This window comes from Siphateles boraxobius, unplaced genomic scaffold (assembly GCF_051911475.1).
Source record: "Siphateles boraxobius isolate OS27281-9 unplaced genomic scaffold, OSU_SipBor_1 16, whole genome shotgun sequence".
NCBI classification, from domain to species: Eukaryota; Metazoa; Chordata; class Actinopteri; order Cypriniformes; family Leuciscidae; genus Siphateles; species Siphateles boraxobius.
Window position 1 is genome coordinate 9,150,647 of NW_027508766.1, and position 22,847 is coordinate 9,173,493.

Below are 22,847 nucleotides of genomic sequence, written 5' to 3' on the forward strand. Positions count from 1 at the left end.
GGGAAGAAGGAGGCGGGAACCGGCAAACAATCAAATAAACTTTATTTAAAATAAAATAAACAAACCAAAATACCACCAGCAGCCCCTCGCGGACGACTGCTGGCTACAGAAAATAAACTTAAATGAAATAAAATAAAATAAAAAAACAAAACACAACTAAAATACAGGCCTGTTCCTCTCTCGATCATCAACGTCGTCGCTCCTCCTTTATGCTTCCGCTCCTCCGTGAGAGATGCGAGACCGGTGTGCTTCACAGGTGTTGCTCATAGCAATCGCACCACCGGCCTCGCGCCGTTCTCTCACGTCCCTCGGCTGTCCTGTTCGCCACAATCACAATTCAAACAAAGATGCTACACACATGTAGCATGAGCAGTTGTTTTTTATTTAAATTAGATTGCATAATTTTTCAAGACTTAGAGCAAATACAGAATGGTCTGACTTTAGCTTTGTGAAATTGTTACATAAGATACAGATCAGTGGTGTACAGTATTTGAATAAATGTAATTAGTTACTGTACTGTTTTACTAGTTTTGTAGTTTTACTGAGTATCAAATATATTAGCAACTTTCACTCTAAACTTGACTACATTTTTGAATAAGTAAAGTACTTTTTACTCCAATAAATTTTTGATCAGTTATGCAATTACTAAAGATTGCTTAATAAATAAACTTCCTGATGATCAGTTTCATCTCGTCAGCATCCCAGATAGCTTAAAAGAACTCAATGTTGCAACAGAAATTATTGACTCTCTTTTCCAGCACTTTAGACACAGTTGCTCCATTGCGCTTAAAGAAGATTTAAGGAAATAGTTGTCGTTAGTGGTGTGCCATATTATACCGTCCATGATAACACCGGTATATATTTTTACATCAAAAGTGTCATATCGCGATATCAATGATATAGCGACGCAATGGACTTATGGTGCACTTACGTTCCCTAGCGCGCACAACAACAACACCTGTCTGAGCGTGAGAGCAGCATTTGGTACCTAAATTTAAATCTAAAAAGGGAGCTACTTCAATAGTATTTTAATAATTCCCGCAGGTCTACCACTTATAACGCGGAAAATTCCCCCGCAAACATTGATTCACTTTAGCATGTAGATTGTATGAGTAACCTAAATGAATCCGCACAGATTATAAAATCAAATCAATCATTTTAAAACTTTCTCCGAGACGCAATTTCACAAACCGCGTGAGTGTTCAACGTTGCTGCGTCTTCTGTCTCTCGCTCTCAAAATGGGTTGCACAAGGCAAGTGTCGATATCACACTCTCGCGTTTAGCAGTCAGGACATAACGAAATTGTCACTTGCACAATCGGGCCAGCATTGCATCGTAACTAAAGTTTATCAGTTTCACTTTCTTTTTAAGTATTATTTGTTTAAACATTCAAGCAATTTTAAACTATTCAGTACATGCACACCCTCAGATATGTTTTTCTCTGCGTGCATACAGTAAAGCCACCTCACAAACTGCTCGCGACTAACAAAAGCTATTTTTCACAGATTATATCGCTTTAAAGGGTAACGTAGGTTACGATAACCTCGGTTCTCTCTAGAAGAGGGAATGAGTATTGCGTAAATTGCTTACGCTACGGGTAAAGTCATCTTTTCTTGAGATATTGAAGCCAAAAAATGATCCTAATTTTTCCATTTATTGTCAACGAAGTGCAGCAGCTAGTAGACCTAGAGCAGGCTATCTTGCGTGCTCATTCGCTGCCCTGCGGCAACTGCAGCAGCCTACCACTGAGCCTCGTGCGTGACATCACGCCCAATGAGGGTGCCCGCGCCCTCTACGCATCACAGCCTGATAAAAGGGGTGTGGTTTAGCGTATAAAAGTCAGGCTCGGTAGGCAGCTCACTAGTTTTCATCGACTGAAGCGAAAATCGCTTGTGGCGCTAGCACGGTCAGGTTACGCAATAATCGTTCCCTCTTCTAGAGAGAACTGAGGTTACGTACTTAACCGAGTACGTTCTCTTATGAGAGGTTCTCTCGTATTGCGTATTGCGTTGCCGGTCTGTATAAACCTTCACCATACAGTGCAGCTCAAACAGGAGAGCTAAGGTCACGTGAGAGTAGTCTGCGCATGATCAGATCTGGGAAGAACATACACACCATCATACTGACAGAAGTCTAGCCTGCAGGGTGGGAACTTCCAGGTTATAAAACCTAACGAATGTAGACGGGGAGGCCCAGTCTGCCGCATCACAAATGTCGTGAATGGAAATCCCGCTGGACCAAGCCCACGACGAGGCCATGCCTCTAGTGGAATGAGCCCTGACGCCCAACGGGCATTGCAGACCTTTAGACACATAAGCAGATGCAATAGCTTCCGCTATTCATCTGGACAGGCTCTGTTTCGAGGCGGCGAGACCCTTCGGTGTGTCCACCAATCAAAACAAAGAGCTGCTCCGAGTGCCTGACAGGGGCGGAGCACGTAATGTCAGCCCTCAGAGCCCTGACAGGGCAGAGGAGATTAACATCGCTCTCACTATCGGATGCTGGCAGAGCCGATAGAGAAATGACCTGCACTCTGAAGGGAGTGCCCATCACCTTAGGGACATACCCATGCCTTGGTTTAAGGATGATTTTAGAGTCATTTGGTCCAAACCCAAGACACGCAGCGCTAACAGACAGCGCGTGTAAATCCCCCACACGTTTAACTGATGACAGAGCCATCAGAAAAACGGTTTTGAGCGAGAGGTACTTTAGGTCCACGGAGTCCAGCGGTTCAAATGGGAATACTTTCAGGGCCTCTAGGACCAAGGAAAGATCCCACATGGGAACCGACGGGGGTCGCGGGGTATTCATCCTCCTGGCTCCTCTAAGGAAGTGGATGACAAGCTCGTTCCTTCCTATTGACCGGCCGCGCGTCGACTCAGCGAATGCTGTAACGGCCGCCATATAGACTTTAAGCGTGGAGGGGGACCTGCCCCTGTCCAACAGCTCTTGAAGGAAACTAAGCAACCACTATACCCCACATGTCCGTGGGTCCAGATTTCTATCAGCACACCATTTGGAGAACACAGACCATTTAGACGCGTAGAGCCGCCTCGTAGAGGGAGCTCTGGATTGTGTAATCGTGATCATCACTCCTTCTGGCAAGAAAACGGGTATCCGTTGATTAACCATATGTGCAGAGACCAGCGCTCTGGATGGGGATGCCAGATTGAGCAGCAGGCTTGAGAGAGGAGATCTCTCCTCACTGGAATCAGCCAAGGGGCTGTGTGTGACAGCCGCGTCAGCTTCGGGAACCAGATTTGGTTCTCCCATCGCGGGGCTATAAGGAGCACCGAGTGGCGCGTTTCCCTGATCCTCTTGATTACCTGTGGTAACCGAGAGACCGTAGGGAAAGCATGGAGTGGGAGGCTGGGCCAGATTTGGGCCAGTGCATCCTCGTTCTTTGAAAAGTTTTGGAGAGCGTTGTCTTTTGACAGAAACAGGTCGACTTCCGCTTTGCCGAAAAAGCACCACAGTAACTGGACTATTTGGGGATGCAGGGACCATTCCCCTGGGGGAACGCGGTGGTGGTGGTGGCGCAGTGGATAAGACACTTCAATACAGTGGATTCGAACCCGGGTCTCTCACACCAAAGGCATGTGTCTTATCCACTGCCTTTGTGGTGATTATTGTGCAGCAATAATAACCGTGAGAGAGTGCGCGCGCGACCGGGTCTCTCTCTCTCTCTCTCTCTCTCTCTCTCTCTCTCTCTCTCTCTCTCTCTCTCTCTCTCTCTCTCTCTCTCTCTCTCTCTCTCTCTCTCTCTCTCTCTCTCTCTCTCTCTCTCTCTCTCTCTCTCTCTCTCTGCTCGTTCTTTCAGTTAAACATGTGCCCTGTCACAAGTGCAGCAGTTAATCTACATTACTCACCGATCAAATAAGACTTTGCCAGGACAAAAATTCGCTTTGGCGGGCGCTAAAAAAATTCAATGCAGGAAAAACCCTGTTATTGCAAACAGGACACAGCATAATTTGTCTCGTTTAGTAAAATAAAGCCAAGCTTTAGATCGTCTTTTCATGTTTACCTCCTCTGCTCAAATCGCTTTGACATCATGAATGACGCACAGATGTGTCGTGCTATGGTGCTTAATAAGGGATAAAAGGGAAAGTTGTGAGTTCGCACAACTGTATATTATGGCTGGGACCCGGAGCAGGAGCATCGACGATAAGAGGAATCGTTAACGTCGAGGGCATACAATATCGATGTTTCGTAAAACTTAGAACCGGTTCTCGAGTGGAACCGGTTTTCAATTCCCATCCCTACCCCCTACAGTACAATTCGGCTAGGTATACATCCGCGCTAAAATATCAAGGTGAAAGTCATCATAGCTTGCGTAGTATAGACCCAGCTCCCAACCCAACTTTGAGAATAGATTAACGGCGATATTTTTTTATCGCCTGATAAAAGTCTCACGTTAACGCAGCACGTTAACGCCGATAACGGCCCACCACTACTAAAAACACATCCTTTTACCTGGCATTCATTTAGAACATTATACATTTCTATTATTTAAATCGTTAAATGATTATAAGGCTGCATAGATTAGGTTAGCCGGAACCGGGGACACTTCCTATAACACCCGATTTACTCGTTACATCATAAGAAGAATGGCATCTACACTAATGTTAGTCTTACTGTTTATTCCAAGGTTTACTGATGTCACTGTATCCAGATCAGATGGTGGGCCTGCGCCTGGACCCATCCTCAACGCATCCCTGAAGTGCCAGCCTCATCAACCCTGTGAAGGCCTCATCGACACGACAGCCATCAGCACCTGTAATGCTGCCTGAATCATAATCATACATTGTTCGTTCACTGGCCAGAGGAGAACTGGCCCCCCGCCTGGTATCTCCCAAGGTTTTTTTTCTCTATTCTGTCACCTGATGAAGTTTTGGTTCCTTGCCACTGTTGCTTTGGCTTTTGGCTTGCTTAATTGGGGACATTTAATATTCAACAATATTATTGATCTGCCTTACTTAAGGTGGACAATGCCACAATTTTCTTCTAGAAACAAACTTTTTTGTATTATTTTCATGTTATCACTGTCAAGCTGCTTTGATACAATCTGTATCGTAAAAAGTGCTATATAAATAAAGGTGACTTGACTTGACTAGTGACTTAAAAAAAGCTGATTATATTTTGTGTGTGGATAGATCTTAACTGGCATTGGTTTAAAGAATAATTCTTTGGAGTTTTTGCCTTTTATTATGATAGGACAGTATGGGATATACAAAATCAACCAGCAGGGACCTGATCTCAGGTCGGTCAAAGTCGCACAGTGCTAAATGTAAATGCTCTGACCACTTGGCAAATGGGGCCAATGAATCAACATCGGTCTGATAAATATTAGTACCTCACTTTGTAAGAAACATGGCGGGAACAGAATCCGACGGCAACCAATCCAGCTGACGAAATTCGTTCCCCCACTCCCATTATGAGAGTTGTTGATGTAGTGGCTTAATTGATGTTTATTCTATTCTGTGTATATATGGAGCTTTACCAGCATCAGATTCATACATAGAACCTCTTTGTGTAAGAAACATGGACGGAACAGTTTCTGACGGCAAACAAACCAGCTGTCGAAATCAGTTCCCCCATTCTCATTATCAGAGGTGTTTATGTAGTGGCTTAAAAAAAGGCTGATTCTATTGTCTGTGTGGATTGAGCTTAACTGGCATCAGTTTAAAGAATTATTCTTTGGAGTTTTTGCCTTTATTATGATAGGACAGAATGGGATAGAAAAAAGGAAGCTCAAGCTGGGACATAAACTCGGTTGCTCAAAGTTTCTCAGTGCTAAATTTACGTGCTCTATCCACTTGGCTGTCTGGGCCAATTAATCAACATCAGTCTAATAAATATTAGTACATCACTGTGTAAGAAACATGGGGGGAACAGAATCTGACGGCAAACAATCCAGCGGTCGAAATCCGTTCCGCAACTCCCATTATAAGAGGTATTGATGTAGTGGCTTAATGGATGTTTATTCTATTCTGCGTATGGATGGAGCTTATCCAGCATCAGATTGATACATATAACCTCTTTGTGTATGAAACATGGGGGGAACAGAATCCAACGGCGAACAAACCATCTGTCGTAATCCGTTCCCCCACTCCCATTATGAGAGTTGTTCATGTGGTGGCTTAAAAAAAGGCTGATTCTTTTTTGTGTGTGGATGGAGCTTAACTGGCATCAGTTTAAAGAAATAATGTTTGGAACTTTTGCCTTTTATTATGATAGGACACTATGGTACAATAAAAAAAAAAACCAGAAGCCATGGACCTGAACTCGGGTCACTCAAAGTCATACAGTGTTAAATGTCAGTGCTCTGACCACTTGGCTATCAGGGCCATTTAATTGCCATTAGTCTGATAAATATTAGAACCTTAATGTGTAAGAAACATTGGGGGAACAGAATCAGACGGCAACCAATCCAGCTGTCGAAATCCGTTCCCCCACTCGCAGTTTATTCCATTCTGTGTGTATGGAGCTTAACCAGCATAAGTTTGATACAATTTAGAACCTCTTTGTGTAAGACAGAACAGAATCCGACGGAAAACAAACCAGCTGTCGGAATACGTTTCCCCACTCCAATTATGAGAGGTGTTGATGCAGTGGTTTAACGTTTTTTTATTCTGTGTATGGATGGAGCTCAACCGGCATCAATTTGATACATATTAGAACCTTGATGTGTAAGAAACATGGGGGGAACAGAATCCCGACGGCAAACAGACCAGCTATCGGAATCCGTTCCCCCACTCCCAATATGAGAGATGTTGATGTAGTGACTTAAAAAACACCTCATTAGACGTCCATAGAGGAGGAGCTGGACATCATTTGACTGCAGTAAGTACCACTTGAATTTTCCGCCTATCCATGTTTTCACTGTTATAGGGGGGCGCTACTACGCATTTTCTAGTACAGAATCTCTGGGTCAAAACATAGATGAATAAGAAGCAGAAACAAGTTATAGCAGATTGCTTATGCAAATGTAAACAACGTGATCATCAAACATTAAACAGAATATAAGTTCAAAACTGCTAAATTTTACCGAATGAAATGTCGAACCCATGAAAGGGGAAGCGACTAAAAATGATTAAAAAAAACGATACTATCTTGAGGCCACGAGATACTATCTTGAGGCCACAAGATAGTTATAATTTTTATTTTTTGACAAAGTGGGACTAGGGGGGCTCCGTAGATATAAGATTCAAGTATAAAAAATATTTCTTAAATAGGAACATAGTATAGCCTACTTAAAGTGCAAAACTAATTTATAAACAGTAAACTATAAGTATGATGTTATGTTCACTTAAAGAAAGCTTATAAGTATATTTGCAGTATAAAACTACTAAACTAGTAGTTTACTATTAGTATACTTCAAGGTGTACTTTCATAAACGAAAAAATGGACTGCAACTGCAAGTATTAAAATAATAAACTATAAGAATACTTATGTTCACTTGTAGTAAGTACAGATGCAGTACAAATAAGAAACGTAGTTGTAAACTAGTTGTGCACTTAAAGTTTACTTATGTTCAACTTATAGTACACGTAAATGTATACTTATACTAAAAAGTGGGCCAATTTAGTCAAAAGCAGTATTGAAATAGTACACTTACAAGTATACTACTAGAACATTGATATACTTACTACATAAAGTACACTTAAAATATACTTGATAATACTTCTATATTTGGTATAATATATTGGTTACACTTTATTTCGATAGTCATTTTAGATATTCTACTAACTATAAGTAAATTTTCAACTACATGTCAGCTAACTGTCATTACAGTATTAGTAGAGTGTGGTAGACTGTCAGTAGACTGTTAGGTTAGGGTTCGGGTTAGGAGAACAAGCTGACTTGTAGTTGCTAAGTTACTTATAGTCAGTAGAATGTCTGTTGGGGGACCAACAAAATAAAGGGTTAGCAGATAGTAAGCAGACAGTCTACTAATACTCTACTGAGAGTTAGTTGACATGTAGCTGCAAAGTTACTTATAGTCAGTAGAATGTCTAAAGTGGACTATCGAAATAAAGTGTTACCAATATATTAAATACACTTAAGTATACTTCATAAAATGAACTTGAATAATAATTATTTTTTGTAAGGGGATCCCATTCATAGAATATATAAATCATTAGACTCTCCAAATTTTAATATATGAAATATATGAGACATGTGAGACTCAAATCAGTCAGTCATCACTTTAATGTGAAGTAGACCTAACTGGTCTTTCAGACTTGAATACAAACTTTGCAAAAGATAAATAGGACAATTCTGAATCTATTCTCACTAACTAAATTCCAGTTTATTGCAGCGAGACTACATTTTTTAAACACCTTAGTTCTATAACATCCAAGGTAGAGATGGCATAGTGCATAACAGAGCAGATATTTATATATGTACAGACAGATATTTCACATAGTTCATTCTGACAAGGCTTCAACATCCAGTAAAGTAAACACATTCCTTTTTTTTTTTTTTAAATCATTAATCGACTGAGATGAATGCATATCCGTTACACTGTTAAGCCTTGCAATTTCATATGTTTGCCCACTTAATTTGTCTGGTGGAAAACGATTATATGCTCATCTATCAAAAAGTAAAACATTAAACATAAAGAGCAGTGTAGTAAAACGTCATCAATCAGACAGACACATCAATATACTTATATCAAGTATTACCTGAAACATTCTGGATGATCATGTTTCACGCAAAACAATGTGCTTAATAAGTATCGCCTAAAATTCATACAGGCAACATCCTCCAACACTATGGATATAGATATTATTTTCGAAGGTGTTTATAGTTGCAGTACCATTGACAACATGCCAGTGGTCACAATTAAAGATTACTCATTCAATACAATGTCAAATCAAAACAAAAACAGAGAACTTTTAACCTCATAACAGTACATACTGTATATATTAGTCAATGCAGCAAGCTCACAACCTCACAAATAACAGCACTGGATACAGTTCATGGAAAAAAACGTATCGCACGGGATTCAGTTCAAATACAGGTTGATTAGAGTCAGTTGCTCTCTTATAATGAACAGGTCAGTACAGTATGTATCATGTGATTAGTACAGAGCAGATCAGCAGATGTTCATTGCACAGTTATCATATCAAAGCATCCCTACAGATATTATATACATTGTCTCTATGTCCATCATGTTGGTTTGTGTTTGGACATGTAATATATGGATTTTGGAATATATGGATTTTTAAAAAATCTGGAATCTTATTCAGTTTATATGCCATTTTGTCAAAATTAGTGACCAATCATGCCCTATAAAGAATTTGATAAATGTGGAAAAGTAAACATATAAAGTCAAAATAATACTGCAACAGACATCAATGCCTTGTTTACTGGTGCAAAAATGACAAAATTGCTTTAGAGTGCTTTTAGTACACAAAACAAAACCAATCTTACAACTCAACCATGTTGTTTAGACTGTCAAACTGCACTGAAAATCATGTTTTAACAGGATACCAGCACAAGATGATGATGGTTTATTTTCAGGCTGCCCACGACCACCATGCAGATCCAATTCTGGTTTATGAAAGGAGGAGGGTTGCACACACTTAATTTGGCTGTGACATCAGAGCTAAGAGACCTGCTCTTGAACAGGATGCACTTTAGTGGGAAAGCTACATAAAACGGTGCTCTGTAAAAAATAGTTGCCAAAACCAAAAACATTATAAAGCTATAAGAAGCATCTGGAATGGAATTGTTTTTGCATAATTTCTTGTTCAATGATTTTTGTTTGATCCATACTTGGACCATATGGAGTCATCAAGGTGGCCGGCTATCATGCAAATGGGTTTCCAAATGGGTCTCTGAAAGGATCTAAGCCCACTGCCTTTATGGGAGGAGCACTCTGTAAAGGTAAAGAAGAAAAGAAATGTAAATATTCATGAGGTTCTCAGGAAAAAAAAAACTCTGTTTGTTGCATGATAACATATTTCATAAGGATGCACATATACATACAGTTGCAGACACAGACGTGCCAAACAGATCTTTTCCAAAGGAGTTGTCGAATGGGTTCTGACCTCCAATCTTCAATGGCTCTGCAGTGACAAAAATTATTTGTCATGTCAAGATGTTTCCAATTACTATTTACTTGAAGTAAAATTTAAAAGTTAATATTTTAATAATTTAACAACACATTCACATGTTGTGGTTGTTGGCAAATAGTCACATGACATAGAAAAAATTAAATATTTTGTTTACCTGAGTTTTTTTATTTTTAGTAAAGGTACTTATTTACAGTATATCTATTTACATCTTTTTAATTGTAATAGTGTCACAGTCCACATCATGTTCACAGTGTTTTTTAGGAACTCAATCAATCTGCATATAATAATTATAATAATAATAATATTGTTTTCACATTATTATTTTTGACCGTAATTATAAAAAAATAAAGTCTTAAGTATATTACTATTGTAATAATGCAGTTGCACTGAAAAATAAAAAAATAGTATTTGATGATTAGAATAATAATTGTATTTTAACATACAAGTCACAGCACTAATATTTATTTTCCTATTTTTTCACTTTCAAACATTAAATCTTCAAGCTTTTATTTTGTTGGAAAACTGTTGGAAGACCTCTGTGTTTAGTTGATAACATGTTTATAAATGCTTCCGTTACAATCACTAAAACAGGTGAGTGATTTTAATTACAAATACAGCAATATCTGCTTACCTTTCCTTGCTGGCACATTTGGTGGCTTAGCTATCTGGAAATCCTTAAACATCTCCTTGACATCTTTCTTCTCCTTTTCTCCTAGAGGATCCAGGTCAACAAAAGCATTACTGTCCACCTTTGGAGCTTCTTTGGTGGCTACTGCCCGAGGTGGAACCAGTGGAGGGGGGCTGGAGCTCTGTGGTCCATTGGCCACAAGGCTGGGTGGAAATACGCTGGTCTGAAAGGGGTTCCCCAGGGTTGTATGATGGGTCCAGGATCCATTGGAGACTGAGGGGCTGGTCCATGATGGAAGCTGTTGGGTTGCAGTCGAGGTTCCAAAACCTCCAGGAGTAGTTCCCCAGGCAGGCCCAGGAGAAGTGGAGAAAACAGGTACTTGTGTGAAGGACTGAGAGGCACTGGTGGTACTGGGGAAGATGGACGAGAGGGGCTGATTCCACCGAGCCGCTCCAGGAGTGGAAACTGCAGGTGGACCTTGTAGAGACAACCCTTCTAAAGAGAAGTTATAGAGTTGATACAAAGAAGGTTAAATATTAAAAAGCTGCACTTATTCAATTTTACTTCTTAGTAAAACTAACGGACCATGCACTTCTTTGACACAAAGAGCTATTTTTAACATTTAAATTTGTAATTACTGTGGTAAACAGAATAATAATCACCATATCAGCCACCCCTTTTGTGAATATTATTCTACTGTACAATATCCCTCAAATGTTTGAAATAATTTAATACCTTTAAAGATGCATTAAATTGTGCCAGTAAATACATTTATAATTTTAATAAATATTTTTATTTCAAATAAATGCTGTTCTTTTGAACTTCAAAAGAATCAAAGAATCCTAATAAAAGCATTACGGTTTCCAAAAAATACTAAGCATTATAACGGTTTCAACATTGATAATAATAAGAAAGGATCATGTGACACTGAAGACTGGAGTAATGGCTGCAAAAAATGTTGCTTTGTCATCACAGAAATAAATTACATTTTAAAATATAATCCTATAGAAAACAGTTATTTTAAATTGTGATAATATTTTAAAATATTAGTTTTTTTTCTTTTTTTTCTTTTACTTTTTCAAAACATCAAAAACAGTCTTACCAACCCAAATCTTTGAAAGGAAGTGTAGGTTAAATGTAATTCAATAAGATCTATATTTATAATATACTGTATAGGTAACATCACAAAGGTTTTGAGATTGGAACTGCACTACCCACAGGACAGTCGTTCCATTGTTTGCTTGACACTAATTAACCTTAAAATTTATTTGCATTTGCCAAATGACCTGGACTGCATTCAAGATACACATTTTATCAGTTCATGCATTCCCTGGGAATCAAACCCATGACCTTTGGCATTGCTAGCACCGTGCTCTACTGTTTGAGCTACAGGAATATATAAATATAAGAACACTTATTCTAGACTTAAACTTTTGAATAAGAATCACTGACATTTTGAAAAAAAATTTTTGGGGTAACTCATAAATGTCAAGTTATTTATTTATTGTCTCGAGTGTCTTACCAAGAACTGTGAGTGTGTCAGTGGAGGAAGGGCTCCTGCTGAACAGACTGACAGAGTTGAGAGGGCAGTTCTCGGGTTGAGGAGGTGGTGATTCTGATTGATTTGGTGAAACAAATAGATCCATCTCAAGAGTTTCATTTGAAGGGGACTATAAAAGAGAATACAAAATTACCATAAGACAGATTCCAACCAGGTTAAATAAAAGTAAAAAAAAAAAAAAAAAAAAAAAAAAACAGGACAGAACAGGACAGGCTTAAACAAGCTTAATAAAATTGTTATGTAAAGAAATATTATTTATACCACTAGAAATTAACGTTAGAAAATCTTATATATACACACTACCGTTAAAAATGTGGGGTCTGTAATTTTTTTATTTGAGTTTCTTTTTAAAGAAATTTATTTATTCTGCAAGGACACATTAAATTGATCAAAATTGTCAGTAAAGACATTTATAATGTTACACAGATTTATATTTCAAATAAATGCTGTTCTTAGAACTTTCTATTCATCAAAGAATTCTAGGGAAAAAATTTAACAATTTCCCACAAAATATTTTTATTTTAATGTTGAAAAAGTTGTGCTGCTTAATAAGAAATGTTTCTTGAGCAGCAAATCAGCATATTAGGATGATTTCTGATGGATCATGTGACACTGAAGACTGGAGTAATGATGCTGAAAATTTCAGCTTTGCCATCAGAGGAATAAATTACCTTTTAAAATATATGAAAATAGAAAAGTTATTTTAAATTGTAGTAGTATTTCAAAATAGTGCTGTTTTTTAATGTAATTTGGTCAAATAAATGCAGCCTTGATGAACATTCCATATATATATATTTATTTATATATATATATATATATATATATATATATATATATATATATATATATATATATATATATATTCATAATGTGATGGAAAAGACATTAGCAAATCAATCCTTACCTTACAATTACAAGTCACTGAAGCATTAAAAATTGAGGTAAACAACATTACCAGATCATGAAGTGGTGTTAGATATAAATAAGAAAGAAGTAAGAAGAAAAGTAGAATGTGAAAGAGGCCATCTAATTATCAAAATACAGTCAGTAATGTAACCATACCTTTACACTCCTCCTGCCCCTCCCGGCTTTCATATTGAGTGGTGGAGGGCTTATAATAACCGAATCCTTGGTTTGATTGACAGGTAGCTCACCCATGCTTCCATTCTCATGCTTCACTCCATTCTGCACTGGCTGCATCTTCTCTGAATCTACGACAAACGGATTAGGAGTCACTTTCCCATGTCCGTTCTGCTCTTGAACTGGGACAGTATTCTGAGTCCAGCTAGTGGCTTCTGCAGCTCTGCCATCTAAAGGCCAGTGGCCATTACTGAGAGCCTGGATGACTGTCCTGTTGGAGAGTTGGTCGAACTGCTGGCCCAAGTAGTCTGAGTCACCATTCTTGGGGCCACCATTGAACAAGTTATTAGTGCTGTGGTTTTCTGTGGCAGGGTATCCCCTGATTGATTGGTCGTCGCTTGAAAATGGGTCATCACTGAACGGGTCATGGATAGGGGCGGGGAAGAAGTTGAGCTGAGAAGAGAAGGGGTTCTCAGGCGAGAGGCTGGATGGGGCTCTGGGGATAGAAGATGAGGTGAAGGGGTTTCCTTTAACACAGTTCTGATTGCTGTCTATCTCAGTGGACAGATCCATCAACAGGATGTTTTCAGACTCCTGTAGGAAGATTTTGAGGATTGGGAGAGAAACAGAAAGAAAAAGAGAAGAATAACTAAATAATAAGCTGATGTCAATAATACCTGAATGCTTATTTAAGTGGTCTATGGATGAAGTCATGCATGAAGTACAATAAACTTGTTCCACATAAATGCTGTGTAGTCTAATCAATCAGAAATGCAAGCATGTGCGTTCATGACATAAGTGTAGGGTTGCCAACCGTCTCGTATAAAACAGGATTGTTCTGTCTTTAAAGGTAGTGTCTTTTACCAACACCGTTAAGAACAATATTTTCTTTTGCATTTTAATCAATTTTACACAATCATTAAAAGGTTTGGGTTTGGCAAGATTTGAAGAGGAAAACAGTCTCAACAAGGCTGCATTTATTTAACCAAAATAGAGTAAAAACAGTAATGTTGCGAAATATTATTAAAATTTAAAGTTTTCAACAGAATTTTCAGCAGCCATTACTCCAGTCTTCTACTCCAGGGGAGGGTTGGTGGGTGTGTTGACCTGCTCTGTTGCTTGTTCTTCTATTTATCAGACATCTGTTTTGTAACTGTTGTAATACCTTTTATATGTCTGCAGAAAATGTAATAGAAACTACAGAGCAGATTAGAAAACAAATGGCAAAACATGAAAGTGAAACACAGTGAATTGTAAATTGAGATCCCTGATATTAGAAACTGCTACACGGACATTACATTTGAGAGTGGGGGAAGAATGAAGGAAGAAGAAGATAGGGCAGCTATACTAACTAATTATGGCGAAATCTTAGGACAATCGATTTCTGTCAATTTCTTGTGCATTTCATTGGTGCATTGGTGTCCTTTATACTCTACTAAAGTTGGCAACCCCGTTTAAGTGTTTTCCCCAAATATACCATGCTTTTGACAACAAAACACTGGTTGAATAATGGATGGCTAAAAATGGATGAATAGACTTCACAGTATGCACACATTACCTGAACTTGTTCTCTCACAGTCAATGCAATGTTTAATTAGAAGAACAGAACAAACTCTGCATCAACACACTTGTAAAAAGTCAACCATGAAAGTAAACAGCAAAAGATAAGGGAGGATTCATTCTTTTTATGGAAACTCATATATTTTACATGTAACATATTTATCAATTTCAAAGGCCTTAGAATTCATCATGCAGAGAAAAAACGGCTTCATATAGTTGTGAAGTTCCTCTATAGAGCAGTGTGTTTTCAAACAACTGAGCCTTAGTGCTTGTTATTTTTGTTGGCCTGAGCCCAAGCCTTTTACTCCCCATGACAGCATTTTCTTCATTTGAGGTCAATCAAGCACTAGAGACTAAACAAGGACTATAGCAGAATACGAGACTTGTCTAAATGCCACTAGTCTCTTTCAAATGGCGTAATGTCTCATTTGGATAATGTTGCTTTGGTCTGGTAAATGAGCTGGTGTATAATAGAATTCCATGGAAATAGCATTCATAATGGTAGTCTATCTTTCTTGTGTTAATAGAGTGTCACCATCAATACGACCAAAAATTGGAGTGAAAACGTCCCACAATCTGTCTGAATGTGTATATTTATACATTAATATGCATGACTCATTCTTGCCCAACAGTCTTACCGAGGGAGAGTTTAAGTCAGGTGGGGTCGACATGTCTCCAAACAAGTCCAGCTGTTCAACGCCCTGCAACAGAGTTGAAAAAACAGTTGACACCAAACGGAGTCAGAGTAACCAAAACACCTAAGAGAAGAGCCATTCATACTGAGGGCAAATGAATGGGAGGAAATGAGCATTGAACAATGAGGAGAATTGTGTTTTTTTCCAAAGACTGTGAGTGAAAGGAGTGGTGGGAGAATGTCCAGAGCTACTATGTGATGCATCTAAGTTATTTCCTGTCTGCTAACTTCATTAGCTTTCACCCCCTAAGGAGAATAGTTTAGGTTCAGTGTGCAAATGGTGAACAACATGAAGACAACCCAGCAGGGGGCTTTAGGAACTGGGCCAGAGAGACACAACTCTACTGGCATCTGGGAGCCTTCAGGTTGGAGGCCACTAACAAAACTCTTTTACTGTTGTAAAACAATATCAGGACCATTTGGTGAATGTAAATCATACTTTTCTGTCATTGTGTGAGCCTTCACTGCCATTCTGTTGAGGTAAGATTGACAGAAGTTAGAAGCAAAATATATAGTATGATATAACATTTAGCAGATGTTTATTTAATGTCTCAATACTTACCTCTATCACTTTATTATTTTCATCCTGAAGAGAAAACAAGATCTGATTAGAAATAAAAATTCACCAAATTAGACAAAAAGAGCTATATCTACACACAAGAGTGATTGAGTAGTTTAGTTTGTGGTGATATACATACACTAGCATTCAAAAGTTTGGGGTTGGTAATTTTTTTAAAATGTTTTTGAAAGAAGTCTCTTCTGCTCACCAAGGTTGCATTTATTTGAACAAAAAATAATGAATAATAATAATAATAATAATAATTAAAATGCCATTCATTCCTGTGATGTCAGCTGAATTTTCATCAGTCATTACTCCAGTCTTCAGTGTTACATGATCCCTCAGAAAGTTCAAAAGAACAGCATTTATTTGATTAGTGTTTTTGTAACATTATACTGTAAATATTTTACTGTCACTTGTGATCAATTTACTGCATCCTTGCTGAATTAAAAAACAATTAATTTCTTTAAAACCCAACCCAGACTTTGAATGGTACAGCAATTTCTTGCATTTTGAAAGAGTTACACTTGAAGTATGAGTATAAAAGTTTCTCACTGGCTCATACACAGTCTAAATATTAAATATAAATATAAAAAATAATTGTAGAAAATATTTTTGAGGGGTCTCGCACCTTCTTTGAACCCTCAACTTCTTTTTTCTTCATATTGAAGATTAACTGGAAAAGATCCTTCAGGTCAATGACAAGAGGCTCTGCCTGAGTGGAAACGCAAACAATGTGTTAAAAGGCATTTTTCCTGCAGGTTTATGAGTGAATGTTTGTGAGCATGGGGGAATGTGTTTTTGTGGGAATGCCTTTAGAAAAATGCACTACTGGGAAATGAGTAACAGAGAAAGAGAGAACAAGTTTGTATGTCTGTGTGTGCCTAAGGCATGAGTGTGTGAAGAAGGAAAGAGCTTTGCTCCATAAAATCTCACTGGACCTGCTGTGCTGTTTTAATGGCAAAGAACTGGTGCTGGCCCTCCGCACCGCACACGTAGCCAAACGCTCTGCTGTCAGTGACATCCCGTGCGATGAAGGAGATCTTATTTACTGCATGCTCCAGTATTTTTGCCTGGAGAAATAAAAAAAAATTAATACTGTGTATTGGGTATCAAATGGTATATCTGTTGAAGAGTTTATTCTAGTCAGTATAAATAAAAGAGACAGACCCCTGTTTTCTCATCAGTAATAGTAATTCCTGCGAGGGAGATGTTCACCCAGACTCTCTGCTTGTGTTTGCCCGCAGAGCGAGCTGCCACTGCCTTGCCCTGAGATCGCAGAGAGAAAAGACAAATACATGTTTACTGAGAATTAAAAAACAAATCATTTTGACTTCTTGCATGTGGTCAGTGTCCTGCTATATAAATGTATATCAAACCATTTGGAATTTTTTGGGCTAAATAAATTGTGTTGGAAGCAGGGATATTTCTGTCTCTTAAAATATCATAAATATTGAATCAGAACAAACTAAAAACAGCCAAAATAATTACTTCACGCAAGTAATATTTATGTCAAAAATACTGGAAAACATTGTGTTGACTCAATTATTATTTTTCTTGCAGAGATGTCTCTCCTCGAATCTAACAATCTAAGGGTATATTTCACTGACACAGTTTGCTCTCTGGAGATATAAAGGCACTATTTTCTATAAAGCTTTAAACCCAGCTAACAAAAATATGTTCAAAAACATTTTGCTACGGTAACTTTTAAGTTATCTCTCAATGTTCTCTTAACGTTTAAAACCTCCAGTTTGTTTGAAAAACGTTTCTTCTTGGTTATATGAATGTTAAGGGAACAATTCATTTAGTAATTCTGCAAACATAATGGGGACGTTACTTTTGAATGTTCTCTAATCATTCTGAAACAATTAGCAACAACAATAAAAAAATGTTAGACAAACATCAAACTAAAATTAAAAGTTAAATGAGAAATATATAGCTATATATAGTATAGCTTACTTACTATACATAACTTTAGCCAAAGTTCTGAGAATGTTCCTTGTTATCTGGGAAACAACATGCATTGTGAAAAGCCTATGTCTCTGCCATTAGTTTAGGCTACTAGAAGTCACTTAAGATATACTGTACTAAAAAAGAAACATTCTTGACCTTTCACTGACCTTCAGTTTTATCATGGAGTCTTGGCTCATTTTATCTCCTCTTGCTTCAGGGACATCATCTACACCGATCAACTTGGCTTTGTAGCGAACTCCATTACCTTTGAACCTGGCAAGGAGGAACTCATCTGTTTTCTCGGGACTCGCTGCAGCTGAAAAAAGCAGATAAAAAGAGAGATTTGAATCTAAAACATAAAACGAAATATTGTGAGATTTAAAAGTATTTAATTTAAAGTGTGTTGCAAAAGAGAAATAATAGAATGCTTTATTATTAAATAGATAAAATAGATCGACTGCTGTGATGCAGATTCCCATGAACATATACACTGCTGCAATTACCTCAAACGCTTATGGGGAGATTGAGACAACATATAGTAAAAGACTTTGTTTTTTATGGCTTTAGCCCAGTAATTACCAACCAGAGATTTAAAATAAAAAATGATATACAATATTAGGGCTATTAATAAAGTAAATAATCATCATAATTATCTTTTTTCAGTCGAGTTTTAGGAAACGAAAATATATGTGCATATATTTCAATATGTACAAATATAGACTTCCAAATTTTGGGCACAATTTAATAAATTAAAACTTTTATTCAGAAAAGATGCAGTAAACTGATCAAAAGTGTTACAAAAAAATGAAATCTAATAAAGTTCTTTTGCACTTCATCAAACAATTCTGAGAAAATGCCATAGATTTCTTGGCTAGGTTTATCATTTTGAAAAGAGCTGAAAAAGCAAGTTCTTCACTCATACATGAAACCACTAATTAAGTGTCCTTTCTGTAGTATAGGATGAGCCCCTGTCATTTAACCTTTTTAAAATACTGCTCCATATAATTAACTGATTACAGTTTACAGCAGGCAAATGCGGCTCATCACAAATGCAGCTGTCATTCAAAACAAAAGCATTCTAAAATGGGAATGAATAGAGCAGTGCAGAATCATTCACGAAATCCTTTATTCTAAGAGGAATGAGAAATGATTCAGAGACATAATTACGGCTGTCACTGGGATTGATGCCACTCGGAAGGAACTGATGGTACCAGCTGTCTGAGACAAAGAGTTATCTCTAGCAGAATTTCAGCTCTGAATCTCAGTCTGAATGCTACTCAATCAATGGAAATGTCAGCAAGTTACTCAAGCGCATATCAAAATATGGGCGATTACTCAATGGCAGAAAAAGATCTGAAGGAGGCTGATTAAGATGAACACAAAGTGCTTCAGAGAGCTGCTGATATGTGTAATGTTTGCGTGTGTAGATTATCCACCAGAGAGAAAACGAACAATCAAGATCTTTTTATAAACAGTACACATAGGGACACAACCTTAACGCAAGCCAAAGAGGAGAACTAAGGGCTTAAATACAAGAGGCTAATCAACAGAACTTTAGACAGGTGTGTAATGTAATCAGAAACCATGGAAACAAACAAGGATTGAGAACACAGGCAAACAGTCACAGAACAGCCCTTATGAAAAAGAAGTTTATTCAAGTGTTCTATGTTTATACTTCTTTTAAACTAAAAATAGGAAAGTATACTTTCAGTCTACATTTTAAATACTTCTCAAAATATATACTTTATGTTCCTCTCAGAAATATACTTAAAATTACATTTAAAGGCACACTATGCAGGAATTCCATTTTTGTCAAACAGCGCTCCAAAGAGTCACTGTAGAGTACTTGTATTTAACGTTACTGTCGTAAATAGCCTACCACTCAAGCAGAGCGTCTATGATGGCTTATAACGTTTTTACATGATTGCAGGCAAGACACTTTCAACAGAAAAATAAATAAACAAACATGACTATCAGCCTGCAGACATTAGGATAGTTAACCTGAAAGATTATTTATGATAACCATCATAAACTAGCATTTTAGTGTTTAACGTTACTGGCTACCAGATTGATAATCCGCTACTCTACTAGCATTACTTGATTCATGAAGATAAATGCAGGACCAGATAGATTCCGTAACATGGCCAGGCCATGTTATTCGGCCTTTTACATTTCGTGCGGTAGTCAGCTCCCTGCCTCCCTGATTTATTAACAAATTTAAAAACACTTTATAGATGACTGACTGCTGCGCTTGTGAGAGGGTGCATGTTACTGAAAGAACGAGGATAAGATAGAGAGAGAGAGAGAGCTGGTCGCGCGCGTGCACTCTCACCGTCTTCAAACTGTCTTGCTCTCCCTTGTTGATCCTTGTCCGGCCTTTTAATTTGTCACTCTCCCTTTTTCTTCTTTTAGTCTCCTCTGACAGAACCTTTGCCTTCTTCCTTTTAGTTGTTGCTTCGCCCATGACAACAACATAAGACGGGTATCAAACGCTAGTGAGGCTCTCACGTCAGAATTTGAGGAAGGGGGAAGTGACGTATGCCGTAAAGCAGTCGAATTTTGTAGTTCTTTTTCTGCTCAGGTTCCTACCCGAAACCCGAAGTTACATAGTGCCAGTAAAAGCGATACAGACACTGTCAGGCTATGGCAGACGTGTCATTCAACCTATTGTAAGTCGATGTACCATCTCAAGGGTCTTGGAAATATATTATGAAGGTTGAAAAACTACATAGTGTCCCTTTAAGTGTAGGCTACTGGACTTATACTTAGAGAAAAGTCCAAGTATATTTGGACTGTATACTTGTACTCAATCTTTTGATCGAGATATACTTAAAAGTATAATGAAGTATTCAAAGTATACTTGGCTTGTAGTTGTGTTAACTCTTTTGATTGAGTAACCTATTAAATCTACTTTTTTACACAGTTTTTCATCCAGTCTTATGAAACGTATATTGTTTGAGAATATTGATTAGAATATTGATATAAAACAGATATGTTTCTAATTCTGCGTATCTGAATTTTTGTTTAGGCAAGTCCACTGGTAGTGTACATAGGAATTTACTTTAATTCTACTTCACTCTTTCCCCACCATTGACTGAATTTTCCAGCTATCAATGTTTTCACTGTTATACGGTAAGGGGCGCTATGACACATCTTCTAGTACAGAATCTCCGGATCAAAACACATGAGAAGAAGCTAAAACAAGTGAAAGAAGATTAAAATCTGTAAAATAGCGTGAACATCAAACATTAAAGGGTCACTCCACCCATTTGCATTAAGCTTTCCTTTGTTAGAAACAAAGTTATACTATTGAATGGTCGTGCAACACTCTCTCATTTTCCCCTGAGATGAGAGAAATCCTCTATTTACCTTTTTCACTTCCTCCTAAAATGACGCAAAAATCGTCATTTTGCGTCATTGTAGGAGGAAGTGTAAGACAGGGGGATTTCTGTAAAGACTACAAGCACTAGATCTCACCCTTTCAAACCCGCCCATAGGGGGCTGGACCTAATGCGCTAATAGACCAATCACAAATCATTGCCAGTGCGTTTGATTTCACCGGCAGAAACCTTTTGAAAATATGGACGAAGGTACTGAATACGCAGACGGATGCATAATGGAGGATTGGGATTACACATAGTGTCAGCCATCTTTTTTGGAAGGTAAGCTAGCAGGCTCTTGTTCTGTGGAGAAAGCTGAGTAGTAACTTTAGGGGTTACCGTCCTCTTTTTCCCAGACATGTCTGGCCGTCAATGTCCGGGATTCAGCTTTTGCTTTCTGCGGTCGCCATTCATTGTTTACATGCACAGCTTTTGTTTCAATCTAACTGAATTCATTCTGATTGGTGAATCTGAATGTAGTGTTTACATGAACGCTAAACAAGTGATCGGTGTAGGTGCGTTTTAACATTGTTAAGAAAATTCCCGCTCCTCCGTGAGAGATACGAGACCGATGCGTCTCACAGGTGTCGCTCATCAGTAATCACGCCACCGGCCTCGCGTCGTTCTCCACACGGCCTTCACTCGTCCTGCTCGCCACAGTAAACATGATGAATGGCGACTGTAGAACGCAAAAGCCGAATCCCGGACATTGTGGGCGATCTCGAAACACATTTTCGGGCAGACTCACGGAGACTCACTAGTAGCCTGGACTTGTTGTTTAACTACTGCGCTCTGTTACCGGTAGGCGTGGCCTCCTAGGGTAGCGAAGCAAGTGCATTCTGGGAGTTGTTGTCTTTCATCCACATAAGCCAAAAATACATTTTCTGTCTTTTCTCAGTCTAGAAAGCTCCAAATTCAAAAATAATTTCACATTTCTTCTACATATATTACCCATTTTAAATACACATTCATCTTTCCAGAGGTGGAGTGACCCTTTAAACAGCATGTAAATCAAAACTCTTTAATGTTGCCAAATGAAATAAAGTGTAACCCATGAGTCCATATTGGACTCGATCTACTCCATTTGATCATCGTCCTGAATCTGATCAAGGCGTAATGACGTTAACGTTAGTCTTTGACAGAAATGTGATTTTCTCAACTTTTTTGTTTAAAATGTTGCCTTTCTTTATGAAACTTACCGACATTCAAGTGTTGATAAAAAGGATGCATGAAGCTAATAAAATGTTTTTAAATTTAGTAAGAGTACAGGTATTTTTCAAGTATAAAAAACAATATCAACATTTGATCATAGTAGTATACTGCAAGCGCAAAAATAATATATAAATA

At 38.0% G+C, this 22,847-nt stretch overlaps 1 protein-coding gene across 4 annotated transcripts in view; it reads right to left on the minus strand.

Annotated features, from left to right (window-relative positions):
* Window positions 1-8,193: 8,193 nt before the first annotated feature.
* LOC143739209 (disabled homolog 2) overlaps window positions 8,194-22,847 on the minus strand; it is a 28,240-nt gene continuing 13,586 nt past the window's right edge. For all 4 annotated transcript variants that reach the window (XM_077231523.1, XM_077231522.1, XM_077231520.1 and 1 more), the window contains exons 3-14: window positions 18,288-18,436; window positions 17,338-17,436; window positions 17,109-17,240; window positions 16,799-16,882; window positions 16,171-16,194; window positions 16,048-16,080; window positions 15,553-15,615; window positions 13,337-13,948; window positions 12,236-12,383; window positions 10,717-11,208; window positions 9,997-10,076; window positions 8,194-9,886 (exon numbers count right to left, since the gene is read on the minus strand). In XM_077231523.1, coding sequence (XP_077087638.1) covers window positions 9,818-9,886; window positions 9,997-10,076; window positions 10,717-11,208; window positions 12,236-12,383; window positions 13,337-13,948; window positions 15,553-15,615; window positions 16,048-16,080; window positions 16,171-16,194; window positions 16,799-16,882; window positions 17,109-17,240; window positions 17,338-17,436; window positions 18,288-18,436 — 1,985 coding nt within the window. In that variant the 3' untranslated portion in view covers window positions 8,194-9,817. The remainder of the gene's footprint in view (window positions 9,887-9,996; window positions 10,077-10,716; window positions 11,209-12,235; window positions 12,384-13,336; window positions 13,949-15,552; window positions 15,616-16,047; window positions 16,081-16,170; window positions 16,195-16,798; window positions 16,883-17,108; window positions 17,241-17,337; window positions 17,437-18,287; window positions 18,437-22,847) is intronic.